Source organism: Magallana gigas, chromosome 5, assembly GCF_963853765.1.
Source record: "Magallana gigas chromosome 5, xbMagGiga1.1, whole genome shotgun sequence".
In the NCBI taxonomy this organism is placed as follows: domain Eukaryota; kingdom Metazoa; phylum Mollusca; class Bivalvia; order Ostreida; family Ostreidae; genus Magallana; species Magallana gigas.
The window spans coordinates 48,939,878-48,960,094 of NC_088857.1; the positions used below are offsets into that span (position 1 = coordinate 48,939,878).

The 20,217-nt window shown below is 31.8% G+C and overlaps 1 protein-coding gene across 9 annotated transcripts; it reads left to right on the forward strand.

Annotated features, from left to right (window-relative positions):
- Positions 1 to 2,155: 2,155 nt before the first annotated feature.
- On the forward strand, positions 2,156 to 15,376 carry LOC105347558 (uncharacterized). 9 transcript variants are annotated; one of them, XR_010714375.1, is made up of 11 exons: positions 2,164 to 2,701; positions 2,915 to 3,033; positions 4,875 to 5,030; positions 5,292 to 5,502; positions 7,453 to 7,545; positions 9,154 to 9,220; positions 9,720 to 9,812; positions 10,047 to 10,121; positions 10,855 to 10,912; positions 11,441 to 11,575; positions 11,833 to 11,918. XR_010714375.1 is itself a non-coding variant. In XM_066086066.1 (10 exons), the coding sequence occupies exons 6-9, from the start codon at positions 7,491 to 7,493 to the stop codon at positions 11,443 to 11,445; spliced, it is 228 nt and encodes a 75-aa protein (XP_065942138.1). In that variant the 5' UTR covers positions 2,156 to 2,701; positions 2,915 to 3,033; positions 4,875 to 5,030; positions 5,292 to 5,502; positions 7,001 to 7,090; positions 7,453 to 7,490; the 3' UTR covers positions 11,446 to 11,575; positions 11,833 to 11,918. The 9 variants fall into 9 exon arrangements, 8 of the variants coding, with proteins under 8 accessions (XP_065942138.1, XP_065942131.1, XP_065942134.1 ...); XM_066086066.1 differs by lacking the exons at positions 9,154 to 9,220; positions 10,855 to 10,912 and adding an exon at positions 7,001 to 7,090 and having other exon boundaries at positions 2,156 to 2,701; XM_066086059.1 differs by lacking the exons at positions 4,875 to 5,030; positions 9,154 to 9,220 and adding an exon at positions 7,001 to 7,090 and having other exon boundaries at positions 2,161 to 2,701; positions 10,047 to 10,139.
- The last annotated feature ends 4,841 nt before the right edge of the window (positions 15,377 to 20,217 follow it).

Here is a 20,217-nt window from a genome sequence, read left to right on the forward strand (position 1 = left end):
GCACTTGGTACGGTCACACTAAGGCGTTGCTTAAAAAGGGATGCATATTTTTATTCAATTAATTCAAGTGGAACAATTTGACAGCTAAAATGACCACAACTATACCACTGAATATGCAAAATTATATAATCACAGTAAAGGATTAGAGAATAAGTAAGTGAGTAAATAATTTATTATAGTGATATATTACAAATATGTAATACAAAATAAATAATGAAACACCCGGCCCATTGGGCCTATATGTCACTGCAAATACAATCAGAACTATTTTAACAAGAGCTTGGACTTTTGGTAGTTGTGTCAAACAGCAATGTGACGTAGGCCTGTCTATTTCATTGCTGGCCACTAAGCCATGGCTCTTTGAAATCAACAAGATTTGTCTGGCTTTTGGGTTGAGACTACGCAATCGGTGTATATTTCGCTTGAAACCACGTCATTTTTAATTTGTTTTGACACAAGAAATAGATAGCTACGTCCAACCTAAAGTCCAAGGTCTTGTTAAAACGGTTCTATAACATATAGGCCTATACACATATTACGCATTGCGTTTTTTATACAATAATGATTGTCTGTTAAGGTAAGATTCAAGTAAATATTTAGAGTTTTGTCTCGGAAAATTTGACAGTAGAAAAATAATACAGTCTAAATTTGACATTACTAGTGTTGGATTATATCCTACATCATTAATTTAAATAATTCCCTCCTAAAATCAGAATACATTGCAAATTCAACAGAAAATGACTCTCGTCTTCTATTTTATTTTATACACAACTTTCATTGAGAGGTTTCCCCTTATATTACTTCTAATTGGGAGTATCCCACATCTGAATTGTGCCATAATAGATCTTTGAGATTTTGAAATGTTCATTTCAAGGTAATTTTTCAGTTTTAGAATTTGTTTTAATGCTTTTATATTTGGCATTGTCAATAAAGAAATAACTGTAGTAACTTACATGTGAATGATTATCTCTTCTCATTTCACCTTATTGATTCACCTTCTCGTCAGAGGTGTTTGTTAGATAAGGAAAACTCATAAACACCACTTTACATGAATTTATTAAATCTACAAAGAGATTTAAATAATCCATCTAGGCCTTCGTATTGTCCTATACCACAGAACCTGAACCTGTGTGTAAAACCTTTTGTTTGTATTTTTTTTTTCCATTACTAATTACTACAAATCATAATATTATGATAATAAGTATTCTTATACGTATTGTAATTTCTGGTCATATGTTTCAAATATAGGCTACATATATGCATATATTTATCAATAAAATATCTATTGTAGTATTATATGTCAATATTGTATGGCACTAAATCTTGTGTATATGACATTGACCTTGTATATCGGAGAGGATTTATATAGGCAATGCCTGCTATTCCATTCGTTTATGTGATAAATTGCATGATAAAATATTGTTTAAATTTAAATTTTACATTGTCCATTCTATGCCCCACAAAGGCAGCCTCTATTTAAGTATATGAATGACAATATCATACCAATCATAATTCAGCTTCAACTTTTTTGGAAGTGCAAAACTAACATTACAAACTTACTGCTACTTGACAAAATTCATACCTATATCAAAACTACAAACAGATTCAGTTAAACCATGTAAATATGTATGCACTGTGTGTGTGTGTGTATATATATATATATATATATATATATATATATATATATATATATATATATATATATATATATATATATATATATATATATATATATATATAATATTTGTAACGAAATGGGTAACATTTCCCCATTTTCTTTATATAATTTCTATATAACCTATGATACAAGATTCAATTGCACTGACAATAATTATATATATCTTGACTAGAGCCTAGGAGAGAAGATATATCTTAAATTTTACATTGTCCATTCTATGCCCCACAAAGGCAGCCTCTATTTAAGTATATGAATGACAATATCATACCAATCATAATTCAGCTTCAACTTTTTTGGAAGTGCAAAACTAACATTACAAACTTACTGCTACTTGACAAAATTCATACCTATATCAAAACTACAAACAGATTCAGTTAAACCATGTAAATATGTATGCACTGTGTGTGTGTGTGTATATATATATATATATATATATATATATATATATATATATATATATATATATATATACCTGATTTATGCATTTGGTAGACCGATTGTATTATTTTATCTTTATTAGGGAGACCAGTAGATTAGGGAGACATATTTTGGTCTCCGTATTATTTTGACCTTGTCTAAAATGTAATTGGCTTATCTTTAAATGAATGAACGGTGTGTCTTTGTCTAAAATGCATCAATGTGTCTATTATTTGACATCCAATAGTTGCCTTTTGTCTATATTTTTTCGTAAAAAGGAATTCAATCTGCCTCCATCGTATAATTAGCAATGACTATTTTTCTGCATTTAGGAGACCAACGAAAACTTGCAATATTGCAAAAAATCTAACATATATAATTTGTTTAGCCTTTAATTATTCTAAATGAACTTGTTTTCAAAATACTTTTTCACTTTTTATGTATAAAGCCTAACTAGAAAAAAAGTCGTTAATTTCTTGACCATGTTTGAACATTTGGCAAGTGCTCTCCGCCATTTGTTCCGAGTACTCTCGGAACGTCTCGGGTTAAAACAATGGACCTTTTAACGCCAGCGTGTTGCCTTTTAGGAATCAAAGCCATTTTATGGTAAGTACTTTTGATAATCCTACTACAATTGAACAAGGTAATGTTTTTATGAAGTTTTTTTTTAAATATTCAAATAAAATAGGGCGATAATGTGTGCAACTTGACTATTTTACACCAAATGTTGATTAATCTTCGAGGACATTCGAAACGAAGTTAACAATAAAAGCATGATTTTCATTTCCACTGTACGTTTGATGTAATATGTAATTCAAGGATTTATCAGTACCTTCTCCAGAGCAAAAGTCGTCCCCATTCCCAATTGGAAATAAGTTCACTTCAGCAGCTGTCCAAATTATGATCCCAATTAGTATAGCAGTATTTTTCCCCAACTGGTAAATAGTTCTTATGTTTATTTCTTATCAAAAAATACTTCGTAAAATAACCAGAATGCCCATAAATGTTCAGTATTAACAAATGATTAAACCCATTTAGCAAAACTGCAGTCATAAAAGTTTCCAAACACGCTGTAAACATCGCCAACTTTTAATCCGATTTTCCTCTGTTTTTCTAAAACATCGTTATTTTGTGGTATACAGTACAGTACTGTAAATGGTACATGGTTTTTTTTTACACACACTAGACTGATATAAAAGTAAAAGGTAAATGTTATGAAATATTTCAAACAGAAAAATACATTCTCAATTTAAAAGGGGATGTTGATAAATTCTTAATAATGTAATACTTTTTATGACCAGTGTTGAAGGTGTTTATTTCAGGGAAAAAGACTTGTTCTAATAACTAAATATAGGAATATTATACATATATCTATATTGTGAAGTTAATTAGATTCTATTCAATTAAAGTCTAGCTCTTTGATTTTCCATTATGATAATAAATTCAGAAATCATGATGTGTGCAACATATGATTTCTCCCAACTGCATGAAATTGTCGATACAATTTTCCCAATTCCAAAAAAATTGGCATTTTCAAAATAAAAAAAGGCTGAAAAATCCCCATAATTATATAGCTAGTTTATTGAAAATGGACAGAAAAGTTAACCGAAGAATGTCGCTTTATGTAAATAGATCGACATGAAGAATTTTCTATATTACAGTTATATGTACCAGTAATATTGTTTTAAATTAATTATGTACGTAATGTAGATATATGTACATGTACCCCTTGTTACCTAAATGAATTAAAAGCAAATTAAGATCAGTTGCTCTTTTTCACTTGTATAGTGGAAAGATAGCCGACTATTCTATGTACGAATTGACTTATTATAGGCAAGATAGTCAGGCCTCCATGTTTACAACCGGGATGCTCACCCCACATTTACAAAATTTGTGACCCACATTTACAAATGTGACATCATAGTATCACTCTCGTTTCATTTTCGGATATTATCAGGTTTGTAAAATTTTTGGCTTTTGATGATTAATAATAATGTAAACAATGTGTCTGCAGATTCCCGTTGGGCTGAGTGTGATCTGTTGACCAGGCAAAACATGTATGTCTTGATTACACAGCGTTGTGCACAATGTGCTCTCAAGAACATTCAATCCAGAAGCATGACCAATGTAGCAACACTTTTAAAACTACTTTTTGATACTTGTATTAATTTTAATGTTCATGCGCACCCGGGGCGCCCTTCCCCCTGTAATTGTTGATTTATTAGAATAACATGACATGTTTCATACATGATAGCATTAGAAATGGTCGATGGTTGTAAATATTTTGTTGTTTACCAATTTAATGTATGTTCTCACTAGAACATGCACATATGATATATGGTAGACTATTATCACATTCAACTCTCTCTCTCTCTCTCTCTCTCTCTCTCTCTCTACAGCAGCGATTCATCTTATGACCTTTAAAAATCATGCACCTGCACTCTTGCGAGTATACAAAATGTTGTAAAACGTTCGTACTATATATTGTTCGTGCATTTCACTGCGATGATTTGGATCGCATTCAGTCGCGTCTGAATAGTGTACATGTCCACAATTTTTAAGGAGACTTGATGCAAGCACTAAAACGCATGCAACAAATGCGAGACCTCATGCAATATATGAGAGAGCTCGTGCGAATCTAAAACATTCCGATCGCAAAGAGTTGTAAAGTGCTCGTACGCCAATTGTGAATGGGGCTTAATGTAGATGTTTATGAATCCAAAAGTTTTCTTTGCATATAAACAATGCTTTCACACAGGTGCTTGTGGTTTTAATGTAGGTTTTGGAGTTATTAGCACAACCAGTCATGTCAGTGGAGATTTTCTCCTGCAGGAGAAACATTAAAAGGACAGGATGGGGAGGAGAGATTGAAGACAAGCACAGAAAACAAAATATTTATCTATAAATATAATCACGTGAATGGAAAAGAACTTTTGTAATACGATTTATACATATTTACATGAAGCTGGAGGTATGTAGCTCCTGATGTGAAAAAAAAAATTGAAGCAACGTTTATCCAAATTTTTTTTTCAGACCAGGAGATACAGACCTGCAGCTAAATGTAATATTTTAACATTTATGTATGGCAGTAATGTTTCTAGAAATAACTATAAACAATTCTAATTAAGTCAAGCAAAAATACCAGTAATTATATGCTTCTTATTTAAGGTTTGATTTCTTTTTATGTACACTGTAGTATTGATGCTGTCAGGAGTGAACAACCATACATGTATCTGCCAGTTTGTAAATGATGGCAAGGACGATGCAAACTCCACCATAAACTCAGAGTGTTTAATGGAAGGGAATACCTATGATTGTTTGCTAAGAGAGACATTGTGGTTGGGGAAGAGATACTTCATGTATATGACTATGGTTGTGATGGGAAAAGCTTGCGGTGGCGCAGCAAGGTAGGAAAATGGTTGGATTAATTATACACAAAAAATAATTATTAAGAGAGAGTTAAGTGATTTACAATCAGGCTTTGGATATCTTGTTATCTGGCTTTGGTTTTGTTTTTGCATTTTTTCGTACATTGATTTGTTTTAAACTAATCTAAAAAATAGGTTTTTCTCAAGAATTTAAAAAGTATCAGAATAGATAATTTATATGTTTTTATTGAAAAACAAGCCTAAAACTTCTGTTAATGTTGTTAAATAGGTTAAAAATCGTGATCAATTAATCAGCAGAATTGGTTGTCTCTTGCCATCTGATGATCGGTCAATAATCGAATCGGTAACAAATTATATTAAATTCAATAATATGGGGCACTAAATTTTATGCTATGTATAATCTAAAATATATAAGTGCTATTTTCACTTCCTTTTAAAAGCTTATAAGACTTTTGCTGTATTTTTATTAGGTAGAATGTTACACATCTTTTGAGATTGAAGAAAACCCCCAGCTCACAACAGTTTTCATTTCATTAAATACAGATTAGAAAACAAAATGATAGGTATAATATTAATGTAATAAACCCAGACTGAGTATAATTGATTATAAAATCTAAAATCGATTATGATAAATCAACAACCTTTTCAACTGATCATTGATTGAAATTCAATCATCGTGACAACACTAGCCCCTGTTCATGTACATGTTTTTACCGGTACTAGGTTTGATTGATTTCAGAAAAGGCTGTGATCCTTTTGATTTTGGTAATGGTTTTGTTAGGTTTTATTTCACTTTATTTTGTTTATAGTTGTTTGATTTTCTTTCAATTTTAACATTATATACGGTTCTTGTGCTGACCTGAATAGATTTATTTTGTTTTCATTATCAAGCACTATTAAATTAAAAGCTTGAAAGAGGTGTCCAGTTGTGCAGTGGACAATGCACCTGCTTATCACCACTGCGACCCAAGTTTAATCCCCATGATCGACAGTTGTTGTATATGATAGGGTACATTGGTCGCCTGCTTGGACACGTGGGTTTTCTCCAGTCACCCCAACTTCTTCCCACATCATGACCCACTCGCGCTAACATCCATGCCAACAAAAAGCTATAATTAATATAAGTCAGTGTGCATTGTGAATCTGTCACTAATGTGGAGAGTCTCCTTTGCAGAACAAAATTGTTTTTTGTTAGATAAATTACAAAATCTGTTTCTGTAGTAAATATGTATATTTTGCAAATTGTTTACAGAATGTACTTCTTGAAAAATATACATTTACATAGAATTATCAGATTTGGTAGGTTAGTTAATTTAAGCATCAATCTGAATTGGAATTCATTTTTCACTGAATATTGGTACAGTTTTGTTTTTGTACCATGGCTGAAAAGTTTGATTTAGTCAGTGGTCTGTTGTCTGATTTATAAAAAAGAAACATCAATTACCAAATGTGGTAAACTAATAATTGATGAATGTTTATGAAAGAAAATTTTCTATATTGTTTTAATTTCTTTCAGTTCCCTCTGATGTGGATTCTGACCCATTTAGTGTATCAAACTACTCGCCAAGTTTTGATTCTGAATCAGATGAAAATAAGAAGGTTTTGGGTAATGTTATTATTTAAAGAATAATTTTGCATCTGCAGTCCATTTTCACTTTGCAAAAAATACCTGAAAGAACAAGAGGCTGAGAGCCCAGTCATTTTAATTCAGACTAAAGTAAATCCATTTATATTAACTAGATATACTTTGAAATGTAGTTGTGTATAACAATCTACATGTTGATCTGGTCTCCCTAATGCTGTGATAATGCATTAGATTTACATGATATGAGTGGAATGTACTGGATGTAATATATTTGTAACAGTTATATTTATTTTGTTTAATCATTAGGAATAAAATTTGCAATGATTTAAAAAAGTAAACGTAGAAGCTTGTATTTACAATACAATATATTGGTATTTTTACAGAGTCCACCCCAAATTCATTGAGAGCTAGCCGCAACACAATGGAAAAACAGGGCATCTTGACCCTCAGAGAAAACAGTGAGCATTTTGAAGCAGGTAAATGAATTAAATTCAATGTTGCAATGTTATTATGTTTTTAAGCAAGAAACATTAATACAGTCAGTTGGGTAGCTAGACCTGAAACGAAGTGCATGCTTAAAATGGCAGGGGGTGTGGGGGCCACCATGAGGCCCCCAGTGGGTCCAGGACAAAGCCCAGGGGGCGAAAGCCCCTGGAAGCTCATGGATTCTGACGATTTTTAACACCAAAAATTTAAGCAGAAATTGAAAGGAATGCTTACTATTTAAGCTTATTTTTAGGCAGTTAAAATTGTTTTGGCTATAGTTTAGGCATAAAATAAAATCACAAAACTTATTAAAAGTTAAAAGAAGAAATTTTTTTTGACATTTGCCTTTGACCCACTCAAAGCTTTTATTCTTAAGTTCATTTTCACATAGTTTATGGTAATGAATATCTCAATAAAGCTGTGATAGTTTATCGGGGAAATTTAAAATGTGTAAAACTAAGTTCAACTGCAAAATAAATAGTTGCCTTTTTAGGTACATGCATTGTGTACTGTTTCTTTAATATGGTACTTTAAGACCATATTGTGTGGCTATATTTGGTGCTTAATACGTCTTTGTTTAGCATTGATTTCGGATAAAGTAGGACCGAGTGACGGAAACGGGCTGATGGAATAACTAAGTATGGACCTTAATACTTGAATTCTTTTTTTATATTTTTTTTTTCTTTATTTATTTTTTTACTGATTTTTCCCCCAAATGATGTGCATGCTCAGGCATATAAGCATACATGGTAGCTATATTGTACGCCACTGACAGTGTACAATTTACTACTCAAGTCTAAGATTGCTCGTGATCTTGGGGCTTGGTCTCCCTAATGCTGTGATAATGCATTTGATTTCCATGATATGAGTGGAATGTAATGGATGTAATATATTTGTTATACTTATAAGTACATGTATAAGTCATTACAAATAAGTTTTGCAAAGAGATATAGAGAATAATACATACCCTTTTCCATATCACAGCTTGTATCAGCCCGAGACTTCAATATCAGCCCCGAGGGCCGAAGGCCCGAGGGTTGATATTGGTCGAGGGCTGATACAAGCTGTGATATGGAAAAGGGTATCTATTATTATATTTATTACATATTTAGTAATAACTTTTAAAAAGAAAACCCATCTACTTGAACAAATTGATTATTCATATCATTCGAAAAAAGTCTGTACATGTATTTAATAAAAAATATAAGTTCTTCTTGTTTTAACAAACATGAAGCTACAGAACGGAATTTCATCATGTTTTAAAAGTTCACTGCTTTAAAACATTTGCTAGCATTTGAAGTTTTCAACTGCACTTAAAAATGTCGACTGTAACTGAAAATGTTTTATTTTTCGTCTGTAAACATTGAAAAAATGCCGAAGCAAAAAAAGGCAGAGGAGTTCCGCAAGGGGTGTGATACGGATCCGTATCAGCCCTGCAGGGCTGATAACCTGTATCAGCCCCGGAGGCCGATACGGATTTTGTGATGTCATCTGTATCACATGTGCAAAAAACCTGTATTTATTACTAAGTATGTAATAAAAAGAAGTAAACTTAGAAGCATGTATTTATGATACAATATATTGGTACTTTTTTACAGAGCCCACCCCAGTTTCATTGAGATCTAGCTGCAACAGAATGGATAAACAGGACAGCTTGACCCTAAGGTAAAGCAGTGAGCGGAGGTTGACAATGGTTTTCGAGGGGTGTCAATTTCAATAGATACCCTCCCAAACAGGCACTATTCATTTTATTTTACTGAATGTCTTATTTCTAAAGAAAATTTTACTGCTTTTATTTAGAAATGAAGTAAATTCTACGACAAACCATACGCTCATAATTTAAGCGCATGTAACAGTTCGTTGTGTTACCAATTGCCAAGTGTGTTGCTAACGCTGAGGGTAATAGAACGGATTACCAACTGCGTCTAAACCAATCAGATTTCAGTATTTAACATTTAACATGAAAGTATAATAAAATTGTTTGTCTGGTCTCCCTAATGCTGTGATAATGCATTAGATTTCCATGATATTAGTGGAATGTAATGGATGTAATATATTTGTTATATTTATTTTTATTAATCATTAGGAATAAACTTAGCAATGATATAAAGAAGTAAACTTAAAGACTTGAAATTGCAATACAATATATTGGTACTTTTTACAGAGTCCACCCCAAATTCATTGAGATCTAGCCGCAACACAATGGGAAAACGGGACATCTTGACCCACAGAGAAAACACTGAGTATTTTGAACAAGGTAAATGAATTAAACTAAATGTTGCAATGTTATTATGTGATCCTGGGGCTTGGTCTCCTTAATGCTGGGATAATGTATTTGATTTCCATGATATGAGTGGAATGTAATGGATGTACCGGTAATATATTTGTAATATTTATTTTAATTAGTCATAAGGAATAAAATTTGCAATGATTTAAAAAGTAAATGTTGAAGCTTGTATTTACAATACAATATATTAGTACTTTTATACAGAGTCCACCACAGATTTATTGAGAGCTAGCCGCAACGCAATGGAAAAACAGGACATCTTGAACCTCAGAGAAAACAGTGAGCATTTTGAACAAAGTAAATGAATTAGAATCAAAGTTGCAACGTTATTATGTATAACAATTTACATGTTTGTCTGGTCTCCCTAATGCTGTGATAATGCATTTGATTTCCATGATATGAGTGGAATGTAATGGATGTAATAAATTCTCCTATATGTAATAATATTCCTAGATATAAATACACTGTGTTAGAGTAAAATCCCAAGAGATCCGAATATCAACATGGTGTGTAATTTTGAAGCGAGCAAAAAAGTGTTGAAGTCTTCAATAATATGAATTAAATATTTAGATGAAAAGTATTTACAGCCTCAGAATGGTTTGTTATGAATAATTTGACTGTTATTTTCAATACAACTTCATTATTTTTCTCAAAAATCGATTCGGAGCGATTCTACAATTTTCTGCTACATTACGGGTATATGGGAGGCATTCCTGTCAGATTATTATAACTAAGCAGAGTGTAGTGAAATTAATAGCATTATTGTAGGCTTAAAGCTTGGTTATGTAATTGTAAACAATACGGTGCGTCGATGTAGTGAATGTCCGATATCATATGCAATGTCAACCAGTGCACGCACGGGTCAAAGTCTAGTAAGAATAATTAATTTTGACTTGTGAAAGAAAGTAATCATTTTAAGATTGATAAAGCCACAAAAGGGGCAACTGTTTCTTTAAAAGATTTCTTGTTTTAAACTTTATTTATGCAATAACGATTCTTTGATCTTTTGCAGTTCCATACCATTGTTTTCCCTCTCTGAGTTCCTGTGATGAAAGAAGTCAACTTGATAGGTTTGTTTCAATCTATTTTGTGAATGTTTTTCTTGTTTGATAATAGGATAGTCATACATATGTAGCTGCAACAATGTAGCCCTCTCCGATTTTTTATAACTGATGTTTACTCCCCCCCCCCTCCCCCCCAAAAAAAACAAACAAAAAAAACCAGGAGAGGGCTACATTATTGCAGCTAGGTGTTAGGCTTCTGGCTTTTGAATGACAATGTATAGATGGAGTTATTTCCTTGTGACTTGTGACAGAGGCTGTAGTGCACAATTCCATTTGACTTTCAAGAAATGTTCAGATAGTAATGAAAATGTAAAGTGTTTAATAACATTTGCTGAGTACCACTTTCAATACTGTAAAAGGGATTATTTACATGTAAGGGAAAATTTACACTTAAGCTTAAAACTGGGTAAAATACCCCCACATTTGCATATGGGCAGTGCTTTAGTGTGGTCACTGTGTATGTATTTCTTTTTTTTTTTTTCTTCATTAAATAATTTTTGTATTTGTATACATTTTTGAAATTTTATCTAAAAGGGTGAGTGTCGGAGTTACATGTGCACAATCCTAAAGGTCCAAGTACAGCACCTGAATCACATGTGACTGAAGAAGATTTGATGTCCAAACCCTGCGAGAGTGGAAATGCAAATGCATCGGATGTTACACCACAAGGTGATCAGTCTTTTTTTTTTTTGTGTGAATCTGTGTGTGGTAGTGGTGGGGGGGGGGGGGGTAATAGAAGTCATATTATTGAAATGATAAAAACTTTTCTCAATAATTTTCTTCTTTATTTAAGATGACAATGGTACATTGATTTGCATCGTTTAATAATTAAAACCCATCCATAATGTTTTCTCTTTTCATTACGTTTTATGCATGCCTGTCCTTAGTATTTGCAAAGTAAGATATTCATGATATTGTTATTACAGAGTGCTTCTTTGAGATCGAAGATGATAATGGAACTAAAGTTCTTGCAAGCCCAGTTGCAGCCAAGAAGACTAAAAGCAGCTCAGGTGATATATCTTTGTTGCTTGGTCTATCTATCCACAATTTGATGAATTAGCAATTTTTAGGTCACCTGAGTTTATTGCAATCCGTTTTCGTCCGTTATCGTGCATCGTGCCTTAACAATTTTACATTTTTAACTTCTTCTTAAAAACTACAGGGCTGATTATTACCATTTTTGATGTGAGGCATCTCTATGGTGAGAGGAATCTAAATTGTAAAATTCATGGCTCTACTACCCCCGGGGCGCCACATGTGGGGCCAAATTTGCAAAAAAAGAGCAAAATTTTAAAAAATATTCTTCTCTATTCCCACACATGTTAGGAAAAAACTGGTTGCATAGTTATAATGTCCATGAAGCCCTCTACATAAATTGTGAAATTCATGGCCCCTGGGTCAGGGGTTCAGGCTCTAGAATGGGGCCAGTATGGCCATATAGTATTTGTGTATTTAATCTTAGAAAATCTTCTTCTCTACCCCATATATATTTGTTAAAACTAAATGCATGATTATGATGTCCATATTGTGAAATTCATGACCCCTGGGTCAGGGGTTCAGGCTCTAGGGTGGGGCCAATATGGCCATATAGTAAAAATGTATTAAATCTTAGAAAATCTTCTTTTCTACTCCCATATAAATATATATATATATATCTGGTTATAAAGTCCATGAAGCCCTCTACCAAAATTGTGAAATTTATGACCCCCGGGTCAGGGGTTCAGGCTCTAGGGTGGGGCCAATATGGCCATATAGTAAAATGTTTTAAATCTTAAAAAATCTTCTTCTCTACTCCCACACATGTGGGCAAAAAACTGAATACATGGTTACGATGTCCACTAACTCCTCTACCTAAATTGTAAAATTCATGGCCCCTGGGTCAGGGGTTCAGGACATGAGGGGGGAGGCAATATAGTGTTAATGCATATAATGTTATAACATTTTCTTCTCTATTCTCACACATCTGTATAAAAAACTGACCTATAATTATGTTTACCAGGAAGTCCTCTACTGAAATTTTAATTTTCATGTCCCCTGGAGTATGGGTTTTAACTCTAGGGCAGGGCCAAAATGGATGTAAAGGTGTTATTGCATATAATGTTAAAAAATTATCCTTTTTACTCCCACACACCTGAAAGGAAACTGAATTCATGATTTTGTAGACCCGATCTTTTAAGTTTTTTGCCAAAATTGTAGGTTTCACAGTTCTTTTTGAAAGATTTCAGGCAGGGAGGTGGCCGTCATTACTAATTTATAATTTTTCTACTCCAGAATAAAACCTAATTAATTAAATGCATATATGAGACTCCTCGACAAGTTTGTGTATGGGTTATATGCTACTCAGGTGACCGTTACAGGAATAGAAACAAATTTCTCATGGAGATTTATAATGTGAAATGTTTACATCTTTTCACCATTCGGAACCCACTTGAAATACCTCATACAATTTTTCAATTATGTCATCCAGGCTATTTCATGGCCGATGCCATGCAAAATCCCTATAGGCTTTCTATTTTGGGTTGTGTATTTAAGCCTAAAGCGGTAGAGGGGGCATTTCAAAACAGATAATCTTGACATATAAGTGGATGAATGTAGTTCGAGCATGAATGTATTTATGAAAATCAAAATATTCAGCAAGAAGTAGTGGAAGCAAAAACCATACAGAGTATGGTATGCCTTGAATCTATACATAGGTATTATCCTTTTTACATGAATATGTAACAATATAATAATTCTGATTGTTCATATTATTTTTAAAATCTTTTCAAGGTAAAAGAGGAATCCAGGAGTTTTTGGAAAAACATGAAATGTATTCATTGGAACGGCTTGATGAGAGGACCAAATTTTTGAAGATTAGATCTAAAATCTTCAACGAGAGAAAAACAACAAGACTTAGGACATTTAAAAAATTAAATGAAATGAAATCAATGAAAAAGCAAACATGAATCTCATCATTTTACATATAATGTAACTGTAATGTAACAACAAGACGTAGGGCATGTATGATAATTTATTTTTAGCTCACCGAGACGAAGTTCGGGGGAACTTATGCTATACTGCTGGCGTTGGCGTCCGGACCTGATAAAAGTTTTTGTTGCAGGTCCTTTATCTTAGTTATTTCTTGTCCTATCTTCACCAAACTTGCATGGATGATGCATCTGGACCTTTTTATGAACTTGAAAAACTTGGATGCTGAATCTGGGCAATGAATTTTAGATGCTGGAGGTTAAGGTTTTTGGAACAGGTTAAAGTTGTTGGTGCAGGTGGCCTTTGATAGCAATTTCTAAATTACTACTGATCCAAACTTGCATGGATGATGCATCTTAAGATACTGATGCACCTGAAAGGCTTGTATGCTGAATCTTAGCCATAGGTTTCGGATGCTGGATGAGGTTATGTTTTTTGGAACAGGTCATATATTAAATTTATTTCGTACTATTTCAAACTTGCATAGTTGATTTAACTATAATATAAATGAATTGCAAAGGTAGCTTCAGATGCAGAGCCTGATCTTCATAATCAAGGATGCTAAAAATATATCTTAGTAATGACTGGTCCTAACTTAAAGCTGAACACCGCTCGTAAATAGGCACCGTCACACAGATACCTGGTATATAAACCCTTCGATTTCGTTACACCCGATTGCACACCTGAACCTCGTGGCCGACATGTAGTATTACTTTCGTGGTCTTTAGATTTTATGCATTTTTTTCTTATCTTATGTTCATTTTCTGTTCGTAAATAATGCATTGACCAATTTATTTGATGTTAGTATTCTCCTGGCTTCAAAAAGTGCGTAAAATTTCATAGTTTCATCGCGACCGGGTGACACGGCGAGGCAAAATGTACGTCCACACAGGTGAGACCTCCACAGCGAAGTACTTTGAACTGTTTAGAGGTCTGTCCCTTATATAAGGGTTGTAGGGACAGCAGTGATTAAAGAGAAATATGGCGGACAGTGCCTATTTACGAGCGGTGTTCAGCTTTAACCAAACTTGAATTGATGATGCGTCTTATGATACTGATGCATCTGGCAGGCTTGAATGCCGAATCTGAGTGATACATGTAGGTTTTGGATGCTGGATGAGGTTTAGTTATTTTGGAACAGGTCACATGATTTATAGACAATAGCTTGCATAGTTAATTTAACTATAATATAAATGAATCATAGAGGTTGCTTCAGTTTCAGATCCTGATCTCTATTATCAAGGATGTTTAAAAAGAATATCCTACCTCACTCTAACCTGATTGATAGATGTGTTTGTTGTTAAATGATATAACATGATTCATATGATATAGTATTGTCAGATTTGATACACTATTGTTTTATATGATACAATGTTATATCATATATTATATTATAAAAAGTTAGTAGGATATTGTATCAATATTTTTGTGCATTATGATATGATATTGTATCATTATATTGTAATGTAAAGTATTTTTTATTATAATGCAATGTTGTATAAAATGATAATGTATTATATACTATTTTATCACATGCTATTGTTTCATATTATATTGCCATATTTAATATGGTATAATATGATACAATATTGTATTGTAATATATAATATCTTATCACATGATATGATGTTGTATAAAATGAAATTGGTGTATATAATATATTATTTTGTCACATGAAATAGTATTATTTGATATTGGAATATATAATATTGTAACATATGATACGATATTGTATAAAGTGATATTGTATTACATAATATATTACTGTATCACATGATATTGTATCATATGATTTGATACAATGTTGAATCAAGTTATATTGTATCTTATGATACAATATCATATTATGTATCAAATATGATATAATATCATACAATATCATACTTAAGTATACAATATAATATAATGTGTTACAAAATTGTGATGTATCATGTGATATGACATTGTATCATATATTATGATATTGTATTATGTGACCAAATGCAATAATGTATTTAACATGACACTATGTCATATCATATGTTACAATATCATATTGCATCATTATTTATTACAGTATTTTATTTTTAATATTATATGTGTGTATCTTATATTAATATATGAAATGAACATATGATTATTATCCAATTTTTTAACATATGATATAGTAATATGATATTGTTTCGAAACAGTATCCATAGATATCCAAGATCATTAACTATGATTTTCAGGTAATATGATAAAGGTGGTCTCATAAAGGTGATGCTTTATAAAGGTGATGCCTCGTCTCGGTGCTTTGTAATCTGTGATTACCTTTGTTTCTTATAAGGCAAGAAAGTGGCCCCTAAACGTGATATGTATTGCAGACGACATCCTAATGTCTTTATGTTTGAAAATTTTGCATTTTTTTTAGCTGCATAACCCTGTTCGTCCTTTAATATTTTTTATGCCATGCATTTGATCAGTCATTTTTGCTCCCAGAGTAACTTTTAAACTTTGTCAATTTCTTACATGTGTACTTATTATCAATGTTATTCATTAACATTTATTAATGAATGGTTCATTCAATACGTGATCTTTGATCACCTTTTTTTATTGTTATATATGAATTATGAAGAATATTAAGTAAATCAATTTTAAAAGCTTTATTTTCTTGAAATGTATGAAATTTGAAATATGAAGGTTGAAAATAGATTATGAATATTTTGATTTCATAAATTTACAGATCCTTACATACAGGATTTTGTTGCACAGAAAAAAATGAAACTGTTGTAATTGAACTGCAAGTTCACCAAAATAATGGACATGTTATGTACACTGAATTTTGAATGGAAATGATTGCTCTATTAATAAATTAATTTAAAATGATTAATTGTTTAAACTTTCAAAATTGAACTAATGTTTACACCCTGGTCCATAAATTATAAATGAAATCTATTTGAAATTAGTTTTGATGATTAGTAAAGTTTGTTCATGAACTTGAAATGTTTTTTTTTTTCATTTATTAATGTGAAATTCTAAAACACATTAGGATACATGTAGAATGGATTGAATTGAGAAGATAATCTTCAGTAGGGACGCAAATTTAAAATGCTACATATTTTCCCCATTTTCGCAAATTTCGTGACATGCGAAAAAAAAACCGGACAGTGAAAATTAAAGGGCTTGCAAATCACGAATGTTATGGTAAAAAAAAGAATGGTCTACCTAAACCCTAATTAAGTAATATTAATAAAAATGTATTATCGGTATCCCATAGCCGCATAAGACAGTAGCAAAATATTAGAGGGACAATATAGTATATTTTTAAGGGCTAATAGTAATGAAAAATTAAAACAGATGTGAGATTAGTGCCATTCCACAGACCTCTAAATGACCATCTATGAATATTAAAAGTCCACACCATCAACTATGTGAGATATTAACAAAGCTTACATATACATGCACATGTACACAGTGACCTTGCATTATATCTTAATTCTATGTTGCGTGGCGATAAAAAATGATAGAGCACTTGCAAATCATGAAAATTATGGGAAAAAAGAATGGTCTACTTAAGCCATAAAAAAAATATATGAAAATATATGCACGGTCTCCTTAAGCCTTATGAGAGAGTAACAAAATATTAAGGAGACCATTTTTGCTGTATTTTTTTAAGGACAAGATATATTGAAAAATTAAAACACATGTAAAGTTATTTGAATCTTGAAGACCTCTAAATGACTATTTGCAATAAAAAATATGCACATATAAAAATTTTGTATATTGTCTCCCTAAACTACATTTTAGGGTATGGTCTCCTCAATGCCTAAATCAGATTTATATATATATATATATATATATATATATATATATATATATATATATATATATATATATATATATATATATATATATATATATATAATATTTGTAACGAAATGGGTAACATTTCCCCATTTTCTTTATATAATTTCTATATAACCTATGATACAAGATTCAATTGCACTGACAATAATTATATATATCTTGACTAGAGCCTAGGAGAGAAGATATATCTATAGGCATTGTGCCTGTTGTTTGATAAGTAAAATTGAAAATATAATTAAAATAAATAATTTTAATATTCCGATTCAATTTTTTTCTTGTACGATTATACTTAAATAAATTTTTTACTGAATTAAAAACCAGGACACAAGAAAATATGTTTTGCTATTTGACCTGGTGAACTATTTTATTACCATGTGGCTCGACATACATATAATATACATGTATACTATTTACAAGGTGGATCTAACAAGTATCTTCTCTGTAAAATGATTTCGAAAATAAGAAACTTTATATCAACTCTTGATTTTATTTTTTGTGTGTTAATTTAAATTTTTTGTGCAGACACTGGAAAAATCGCTTGGCTGCAAACCCGATATTTTAAAGTGGCACGGTGACTCAAAATAGATGTTTTACTTTTTGATTATGACCACGGAAATGAGACGAGCTTGAAATTTCATCATACGGAAGGTTTCACGCATCAAAAGCCATCACCTATCAATTTACAAGTCATTAAAACTCATCCGGAAATTGCACATGTAAACAAACCGAGTTGCTTTGAACATTGGTTTAGTGTCACGTGATTGCGATTTTACATTTGGTTTGACAAACTGAAGAATTTGAATTTGAAGCTATTCGATGTCTTTGGCAAGGAATATGCATTAATGGAGAATGCATCTTAACAAATATATAGTTCTTGTAGACATCATATTTCAATGAGAGGTTTCTGGTTCATGATGTATGCCACGCTGTAGTATTTACATTCCCCTGCGCTTGCGTGGCTATGAAGCCGAAGGAAAACTCAATATTTATGTTGTTGGCCCAACGCTTAATTCTATTTTTCTCTTTTTAATTTGATTTATTTACTTTTGAAAACCGTAATTTTTCAAAAGTTCTTCTTTTCATATGTTATATAAAATAGGTGGAATTCGTGTAAAAATTCGATATATGCTAATTCGATGGTCTGTGCTTCACCATGTCCCTTTAAATAAAGTTTTTTTTTTTTTAAATGGTCTTCGTAGTTGATTTGATATAATTATCTCATATCACATGTTGAGAAGGGCCAGGTAAACTTTTATATTATATAATTTTCTGAAATAAAAAAAAATGAAAATAAAAAATTGAGGCAACTTTTTCATTTATGGATAAATCTTTCAAGACAAGAATTAACCCTCGCATTAAACAATGTTAAACATGCATGTATACATATAAATCAAAAAGCTGAAACGAACTCAAGTTCAAGTTCATTTATTTTCACTCAAAACATATAATGTTACATGAGGTGCAGAATAATTATATATAAAAGTATACGGGAAGCAGGATTTACAAAAGAGAAATTTTACATAGTTATTACAAAGAATGACCGACCAAATAAAATATTTTACTAATTAAAGTACACATTTTCATAAGAATTTCATGGTTTGAAGATGACATAAGTGTTCTAAATTTTAACGTGTTTGGGTTTTTAAGATAATAATTAATAAACAATTTTTTCTTACACGTGACAATGCAATACATTCTAAAACATAATGAAATTCATCGCCAAATTTGAGTGGCTTCACATAAGCAGCACTTGTGGGAGTATTATTCCACCTACCAATTTCTATAGGAAAGTGATAGGTTGTAGTTCTATATTCAACAATTAAGTTTCTTAATTTTCGTGATAGTAGTATATAAATAGTGCCTGTTTGGGAGGGTAACTGTTGAAATTGACACCCAGAGAAAACCAATGCGTCGGTTGACAATGGTTTCCTCGGGGTGTCAATTTCAACTGTTACCCTCCCAAACAGGTACTATTTATATAATAGTGACGAGTGTTTCAATTGAACATATACACATTGAAATATAACATATACTAGCGGAAAAAAGAAACTGTGCATTATTTAATATATGAAAAAACATTTAAAAATTACAATGAACAAATTTTATTTTTTGTAATACTTTTATCACATGTATTCGTAACAACATCTCATAACACATTAATGGCAACGTCGAATAACGTCAATTTCAGCACACTCGAAAGTCACTGTTATTTGAAAATTAACAAAATTAACAAAATTAATAACGCGCGTGACCACCATTTGCGTTCACGCATGCTTGACAGCGACGCCTCATTGATGCCACTAAAGTGTTCAGAAATGCTTGAGAGATGTTGTTCCAGATGTTGGTTAAAGCCTGGCCTAAATCAGCCAATGTCACTGGCTGATTTGGTAAACGGCGTATAAACGTCTTTCCATTTTATCCCAGGCGTGCTCGATCGGCGACAAATCGGGGGAAACAGCTGGCCAAGGCAAGACATCGACATTCTGTTGAACAAACAAGTCCATGACTACACGTGC